The sequence below is a fragment of the Anabas testudineus genome, chromosome 21 (assembly GCF_900324465.2).
Source record: "Anabas testudineus chromosome 21, fAnaTes1.2, whole genome shotgun sequence".
Lineage (NCBI taxonomy): Eukaryota > Metazoa > Chordata > Actinopteri > Anabantiformes > Anabantidae > Anabas > Anabas testudineus.
This window is the reverse complement of record NC_046629.1, coordinates 23,405,835-23,414,144: the sequence shown is the minus strand read 5'-3', so window position 1 is coordinate 23,414,144 and position 8,310 is coordinate 23,405,835. Positions and strand designations below refer to the sequence as shown.

Below are 8,310 nucleotides of genomic sequence, written 5' to 3'. Positions count from 1 at the left end.
TAGGTTTTTAATCAACAAGTGGATTAAAAAAAAGGGAGAGCCCAGCACAGTTCAAGGATAGGACAGCTCCACTGAACATCTGCGTTTTCCCTTCAGCTTCCACAAAGAAGAAGTGACTTTTCCCTGGTAGAAAAGCTCAGTGGGTTTTGCCCTTTGAATTTCACAATGGTTCAGACTGTGGTCTCTTGTGGTCTGCAGTTAACCACTAATCCTCACTTCAGGCCCACCTGAAAATCCCTCATTTAACTGTACTGGTAGAAATGAGCTGCACACACACGGCCACGCTTTGGAGTAGTCCAACAGCCATCTCCAGTAGTAGATGGTTATTGTTGTGAGTGTTGCAGTCAGAGCTGTGCATCATGTTTTCAGGTCTGGTAATTGCACAGGTTTTAAATTAACTTCCTAAAAAAATGGAACCACTACTTGCTGAGCTGTAGCCTCTTATAACATATTAATGAGGGCACATGTCGACTTGTCCATTTATTTTTAGAGCAGCAGCAGGGCCTCAGTGTCTCTGGTTTATCTGTCGTCAGACAGCATGAATTCGTGGCTGTGTGCCTTCCTGGTGTACATTACGCAGCCAAAAATGACTCACCACAGATTAACAGTCAAAAGACGGGGGACCACATTTAAGATGGACATTTTGCAGACTACACATGCAACCAGCAGCCAAACAGAAAGCTGAATTCTGATTCTTCTGCTAGAAGTCCAGACTTCTTAGATCTCAGATATTTTAGCGCTGCTCTTTGACCTTTAAAACTACTTTCCAGTAGGTGGGCTTGATTTATAAGAAAAATCAAACTGTGCTGTGTCTCAGAGTTGGAATAATGTAAATAATCTTATAAAAGAGATTTTTCTACTAGATTTAAAGTTTTCTTAGTGCACGTTAATACTACAAAACTTGCATATATTATTTAGGCCTTTTTTATTTCTAATTAGGATGAACCATGCCACACACACACACACACACACACACACACACCACAGGAACAGTTAGAAATGTTCACCTCAGTGTTTCTGTTGCATTTTGCTGCAGGAGGTTTGTTCCATAAACCACTGTACACGACTCTCCAGCCTACAGAAAGTGTTTTTACTGTGTGTTTCCTTTCTTTTGGTGTGTTTCTCTGCAGCGTGTTCTACACTTTGAATCCACTGGGATTTTCAAAAGCTGCGTTTCCCCTTTAAAACACTTCGCTCGCTCGGAGCAGGAAGTAGCGCGCAGGACGTCATCAGCACGGTCACGTTTGTTTATTGTGATGCCTCTTGTCTGAACTAGATCGCTGAGTTTCCGGGTTTTGGTGGTGGGAAAAGGCTCGGTCCTGCTGCAGAAAGCACTCATTTCAGGTTGACGGTGTGACATCTCAGGAGCATGGCCGACGGTCCAGAGCCACAGGCTGATGGTGACGACCCGCCCTGTATCAATTTCCCCCCGCTCATCACTGTGTCGGATCTGCCCAGCACGGCTGCAGGTAACCACAATGATTCATCAGTCTGCAGCATTCAGAGGACAACGGTCCACACACGAGCACTGCTACAGTATTAGATGTGGGCATGTTGCTGAGAGTGGCTCCTGTGTAATCAGGTGTGGCAAGTGCAACATGTCACCTTTAGGATCAGCTGCAGAGGTGTGGTGTGGTGTGGTGTGGTGTGGTGTGGTGTGGTGTGGGGACAGTCTTACCAACACTTCATCAGTGTTTTCCCACCAATGATAAGTGATTTCACTAAGATGCTGGCCTGAAGGCGTGTTTGCGTATCTGCTGTTTGATGATGGTGGACGCAGTAATGGAACCAGTGGAGAACCTGTTTGATCACTACAGTCTCGCTGTTTCCTCTCACATCCAGCGACGACATTTGCATAGTTGTCTAATAAAAATCATCTGCATCCAGCTGAGGGCTCAAAGGCAGGGTGCTCGAGCATCATCGGGACCTGATGTGACTTCGTCTAGTTTACTTGCGAAACACTTAACACCTGTTCAAGGGGTTCCAGAAGAAGCCATTTCATTAATAGAGGAGGTAAAGGTGTACCAAAAAACACACACGTGCCTCTTTCCCAGATGACAGACAAGAGTTAATAGTTCAGGCTGTTTATTCGAACACTGTAAAACTAAAACATACAGAAGAAAAGATATAAAACATGAACCATATCAAAATTGACAGTACATTTAAATATATACAACAGTGTGACACGTTTCCCATTCCAGTCAAATGACAATGAAAGAGTGCCATGATGAACGAGCCTATTAGCTCGGTGCCGATACATAATGGAATTCCCCATTAACACGCTAATGTAGATTAACATCAGTAGGTAGTCATACAGCAGTGACGGCTAAATCCCCCCTAAGGATAAAATCCTGGATCCGCCCCTGCATGCGGCCAAAAGCAGGAGGCTTATTGATAGTAACTGTGTCTACATTTAACATCCCTGATATCAGACTCAAAATGTCTTTTGTTTTTACAAACACACTCTCTCTTTAATGAAATGGCTTCTTCTGGATTTAAAAACAGACTTAATTTGTGTGGTTCTTCTCCTGCATAACTCAGAGCCAGTCTCAAAGTTATTTCTGAGTTTAAAGTCAGAATTCAATAATAATGGTTTCTGTTCCTAAATGTGTGTCTTCACCAGGCCGGAACCTGAAGGAATGGCTTCAGGAGCAGTTCTGTGACAAACCCCTGGAGCAGGATGACATGCGACTTCACAATGCAGCCTACGTTGGAGATCTGGACACCCTGAGGAACCTGCTGCAGGAAGACGGCTTCAGACGGTGAGGAAGGATCTAGACCTGGTGTACCAGAGTGTGTGGTCTGTGGTTTATTGAATAGGTTTTGTAACTGAGACACACGCATGCTGTACTATAATGTGTCCCCACCACAAACAGTTTGAACACACACACGAGTAACACAAACCATACGCTGGCTACTTTTGCCTTCATCACCTTACAGCATCAGTGGGTTCTCCACTGCTGTTAGTTGGTAACCACAGCAGAAATCAAACGCCCCACTGGAGTTGATGGCATACTGTCCACTTAGAGCTACTGGAACCTGTGGTGTGAGTCCAAGCCCGGGTGGAACTGAGAAAATAATAAACAAAGTGATCTTTGCAGTCCTGTTCATAACTGTGAAACAAAAGTCTGCTTACACATCAAACATACTGTTTACTTCCTCCACCACTACATAGAACTAATACCCTCTCACCCCTCTGTTGATGGCAGGCGTATCAATGAGAAGTCAGTATGGTGTTGTGGGTGTCTGCCCTGCACTCCTCTGCGGATCGCAGCCACAGCCGGACACGCCGCCTGCGTGGCCTATCTGATCGCCCAGGGAGCCGACGTGGACCTAGTTGACGTCAAAGGCCAAACAGCCCTCTACGTAGCCGTGGTTAACGGTCACCTGGACTGTGTCCGGATTCTCCTTGAAGCCGGAGCAGACCCCAATGGAAGCCGACACCACCGCAGCACCCCGCTGTACCATGCTGCACGGGTGGGAAGGCTGGACATACTGCAGGAGCTCATCAAGTGAGTCAGTCCACTGCTGTCTCAGTTGTACAGTTACTGTGTGCACTGCACTGGCGACCTGCAGCTGTGTTAAACAAGGTCGCAGGAGGACTTTTCTCACTTCCCAAGTGCAAATCACAATGTGATTTATTTATTTTTTTTATCTCCCTTTGGAATACTGAAAAATGATGAGAGGTCTTCATGCCAACATTAATATTAATATAAACATTTTTTTATGCTGTGGGTTTGTCAGGGTCAGCACTTTGATCTACTGCTAGCTGTGTGATGCAGTTTTTTCCACTGCTTCAGGCTAAAGTTGGTTATTTCCTATTCTTTTTCTTTCCCAGAATATACAAAACAAAGAATCAGTAATAAGCTCCATCAGTCAACAAGACCAGCCCACATGGGACTGTGGTCACACTGACACATGAATGTTTGACAAGGGAAACATTCTGAATAGACAATGAGAAAACATACATTGTTCATATTACCCACAGTTGTTTTTATTCAATCACCTTGTTTGCACAATAAACTGGCTAAATCCATAAGTGTGTTTGGTTCCTTCGTTCCAGGTTCAATGCTGATGTAGACATGGACCACCAGCTGGGTCCCCGGCTCCTCTTAAGTGCTCGTACCCTCAACACTTTGGTGGTGTGTCCTCTCTATATCAGTGCTGCCTACCACCACCTCAACTGTTTCCGGCTGCTGCTCCAGGCCGGAGCGCAGCCTGATTTCAACTACACGGGGCCTGTCTGCCACGAGGCTCTGACGCGTGGCCTGGCGTCCTGCCTGCTGGATGCGGTGCTCCGACACGGGTGTGAGGTGGCCTTTGTTCACCTGCTGTTGGACCATGGCGCCAACCCGGCCCTTGTGCACTGGGATGAGTCAGATCTGGAGGCCCCTAACCGAAGGAAGGTGGATCCGGAAGCGCTCAGGGTCTTCCTGGAGGCGAGGAGTGAGTAAAAAAAAGTGTAGGGAACAATCAATGAAAATAAGGTGCCAATAAAAAGACCAGTAGTTGTTCAAGGAAGGGTTTTATACAGTCATTTTAGATTTGCACTGTATCTGGTATCCCTTTAATTACTGTCATAAAAAAATGTGCTGTCTATAAATACTAGACCAAATGTGAAGATGATCCAGTGTGCAAGTTGCAAAAGAGAGAGATGACACTGATGGCACTCACGTTGTGTGAGATAAAGGCACAGTAGAGACTTGTGGCTCTTTGAACAGAGCTGGCTGTTCTGGCTTTATTCTTCTTCAAGCAATATAGACATTACATGCATGTAGTTTGGGGTCTGTGTGTCTTCAGTGATGTCTCACAGTCAATCATGACAATAATGTTATTAGTATTAGTCATGCTGCTTTTTCTCATTTGACCAGTCAAACTCTAGCATGATGTCACGTTAGCAGCAGTCGTTCAGAGTAGTTCTTATCTGAGTTTGCCTGAATCTGTGGTGGGATTCTTCTGTGGCAGCTTCTCAGTTGCTCCTTCCCTTTTTTTTATGTCTCCTCCAGAGTGCCCTCGTCGGCTGACACACTTGTGCCGTATCAGGATCCGCAGAGCGATGGGCAAACATCGCCTGAACCACATACCCTCATTACCTCTACCAGAACCCATCAAGAACTTCCTGCTTCACCAAAACTGACAGCCATCCAGCTATTGTCTTCTACAGAGCTCCTTCAACCAAGTCCCAAAAATCTCAGTCAGTCTGAAAGACGAGCCACAGGGTAGAGCGTTTCGTGAACCCAACTTCCTGATTACTTATCATTTTTATTAATAAACAGTTACTGGTATTGTTTTTCAAAGGTTTTGAAGTAAACAGTTATGTGACACCCCTCTGTCCCTGTTATTATAATCATTTACTGAAATGCTTCTTAACTTATCGGAGAAGTTTCGTGTGTCCTGACTTGTGGAAACTGTGTGTATCCTAAATGTTTGCCTTGTAACTTTCCAAATCACTGGGATATGTTCTGGTCCTATTTCAAGTAGCATGTTTCAGCTCAGCCACCACAATGAGAGTGTCATTTGATTTGTTCCATTAAAACATGCTGTGTAATAAATATCCCGTTCCGAGGCAGAGGGACATTGTCCAGATCCAGCTCCTTGGATTGCTCATTTATCTGTTTTATGTAAATGTGGATTTCAAGACAACTCTAGATCAGAGTGAAAAGCAGAATGTTCAACCCGGCCTTCTTTTATACGTTTTGGTTTATACTGCAGATCATTTCTTTTGCATTGCATTAATCACACAGATTAGAGTGGGAACGTCAGGGCTGAACTGTGCAAACAATTTACACTCTCGCTCTACGTTTACATTGAATGCTGGGTAATGATGGATGGTTTTGTAGCCATAAGCCTTAACTTTGAGTTTGGGAAAAATAGCCTAAAGATTCATTAAACCAGAACTACTGTTGATTAACTAGAACACTAAAGTGCAACATTTGAAGTATATTTAAGGAGAGATACACTCGCCTAAATAAGCAATTTAAGGTGCTGGATCCTGACTAATACAGACCCAAGTTTGCAGTTTGGCTATGATTGTTAATGTTACATTAACAACAGAGACTTAGACTGTTTCAGGACATTTAAGGAATGTTTCTCTGTAACACTGACAATCTATTCTTGATGAATATTATATGTCTGTATTTATTACACAGAAAGCTGCCTTATTTGTGAGTCTGTTGCACCTTCGTATTGTCTCCTGTGCAAACCTGTTGCACAGCTTGTTGCTCTCATAAAGTTTCATCTTGAACATGTTGAAATGTCAATGCACTTTGCTATGTATATCTACCTTATTTGCAAACAGTAAATGTACAATAATTCAGTATTCTCTCTCTGTTTTTAATATATCTAGGATTTCACAACAAGCCGCTTTTATTCCCCAAAGTTCAGCGGGTTTCTCTGAATGCCAATTTGTCAGGTATAGTGCAGTAAGGATCTGAACAAACAACAGCGTCAAGAGCAAATATTAAAATAAAATAAAATAATTCATATTGAATCATTCAACGGCATTAAAATGTGCTTTGCAACAAGAGACACTAGTATAAAATACACAATGAGACAAGCCATAGTCCGACCTGACCAGTCATATGACACCTTATAGAGGATGCAGACAAAAATTTACAAAAGCATTCAGGTCTGCTGGTAATCCAGACTAACACCAGTCAAATGGAATAAGTGAAGGCGTGGAGGGTCATGAGGAGCATCACTGTCTACGAGTCCAGCAGCCAGGTGACTGAGGGGACTGTGGACTGGGCCAACAAATTGAATACATCTTTTTCAATAGATTCCAGGCTGAGCCTCAGAGCCCCCTGCACTTCACTAAAGGCTTCTCAGTCCCTCCTCCACACGTCTCAGCCACCACCCACGTGATGTCCATCTCAGCAGATCAGGTGAGGAGAGAGCTGAACAGGCTTCACCACACAAAGTACCAGATGGAATCAGCCCAAGGCTGGTGAAGGTCTGTGCTCCCCAGTATGTGGTGTTCTCCAACACATCTTCAACCTCAGCCTGCATCTGGAGAGAGTTCCTCTCAGGTGGAAAAAGTCGTGCCTGGTTTCTATGAATAAGATGCCACGTCACAGAGTACCAGGGGATGGTCAACAGTTTCATGGACTGGTGTGAACGAAACCATCTTCAACTGAACATCAATAAAACACTTAAGGAAATCTGAGAGTCCTGTCATCCCATCTCTCTATGCAGGGGGACCTTAGGTCCTTTAATGTCTGCAGCACCATGCTGAGGATGTTCTATGATAAATGAAAAATACAGGTTTTAACAGTGGATCTAGTCAGTGTCTGATTGGTCATGGTGATTCTACCTCAGGTTAACATTTGGGAGGTTTACTCATGATGACATTGTTAGTGTGTGCTCAGTGTGGTGGTGAATGATGAATCCATTGTCTGGTCAGTGGTTAGGATGAAAGAAAAATGGGTTTAATTAAAAAATAAAAAATCATTCCTTTCTTTTTCAGTGCCAAAATAGTTTCTAGTGCCATTTGCTGTATCTTTAATACATGCATACATTAGATTAAGGTTGTTTTCTGTCACACCAGCATAAACTATGTGAACCTTGATAACAGTTGGTGTTGAATTCTGTCCCTACCCCAGTACGCATTTAGTTTATTCAATCCACTGGGGGCAGCTTAGCAGGATTGTGTGGTGCTTGTTTTGGGATCAAACAGAAGCCAGTTGATCATGTTAGCTGAAAAACCATTGTTGTTTTACTCAGTTTGAAGTTTTTTTTAATTAACTGAGAAAATTTTAGAGTGTGTGGAAGTTAATTAAAACCCTGAGTACACAACAACAAGTAATATTTTACACTACAGTTTTGTTACTGTGTCATGATTAAAATAAACGATTTAGATGTTTTGCTATCCTAAAAATAGTTTGCTGGTGCCATTTGTAATTCTCATTATATTCAACTCAAATTTTGAAGTTTTTATTCATATGAAAAGTTAAGCAAGTAACACATTTAGACATATAAAAGATAAATTAACTGAACAATACTCTAGGAAATTTTCTTTAAAACTTTGACTAAAATTTGAGTTGGCTTAAAAAATCTAATGCAGTACGTTGCCTTAAATGTTTTTACAGTGCACCCATATAGACTCACAGTCTGGTTCCCTCCCTTAGAGGAAGTCATAAAGTTTTATACAATTGTGATACAGCTCTACATGGGGACATTCGTTATCATTGTGAAGCTGATAAATGAGTCAAGCTGTCATGATAGTTGAGAAAACCACATTTCAGGGAAAACCCAACTGGTCCCCAGGAAAATGCAGAGCCTGGGAACCCCGAGTGGAAGCAGCAGAGAACA

General features: G+C 43.0%; 1 protein-coding gene across 1 annotated transcript; it reads left to right on the top strand.

Moving 5' to 3' along the window:
* The first annotated feature begins 1,234 nt into the window (after nucleotides 1–1,234).
* On the top strand, nucleotides 1,235–6,319 carry asb1 (ankyrin repeat and SOCS box containing 1). The gene is made up of 5 exons (XM_026375634.1): nucleotides 1,235–1,469; nucleotides 2,624–2,762; nucleotides 3,210–3,512; nucleotides 4,064–4,446; nucleotides 5,007–6,319. The coding sequence occupies exons 1-5, from the start codon at nucleotides 1,370–1,372 to the stop codon at nucleotides 5,135–5,137; spliced, it is 1,056 nt and encodes a 351-aa protein (XP_026231419.1). The 5' UTR covers nucleotides 1,235–1,369; the 3' UTR covers nucleotides 5,138–6,319.
* The last annotated feature ends 1,991 nt before the right edge of the window (nucleotides 6,320–8,310 follow it).

What these genes read in the sequence shown, in the direction of transcription:
- asb1 (XM_026375634.1), top strand. Translation starts at nt 1,370, where the DNA reads ATGGCCGACGGTCCAGAGCCACAGGCTGATGGTGACGACCCGCCCTGT. An exon ending in TCTGCCCAGCACGGCTGCAG is followed by an intron (nt 1,470 to 2,623) that starts GTAACCACAATG and finishes TGTCTTCACCAG; the next exon opens with GCCGGAACCTGAAGGAATGG. An exon ending in ATACTGCAGGAGCTCATCAA is followed by an intron (nt 3,513 to 4,063) that starts GTGAGTCAGTCC and finishes CCTTCGTTCCAG; the next exon opens with GTTCAATGCTGATGTAGACA.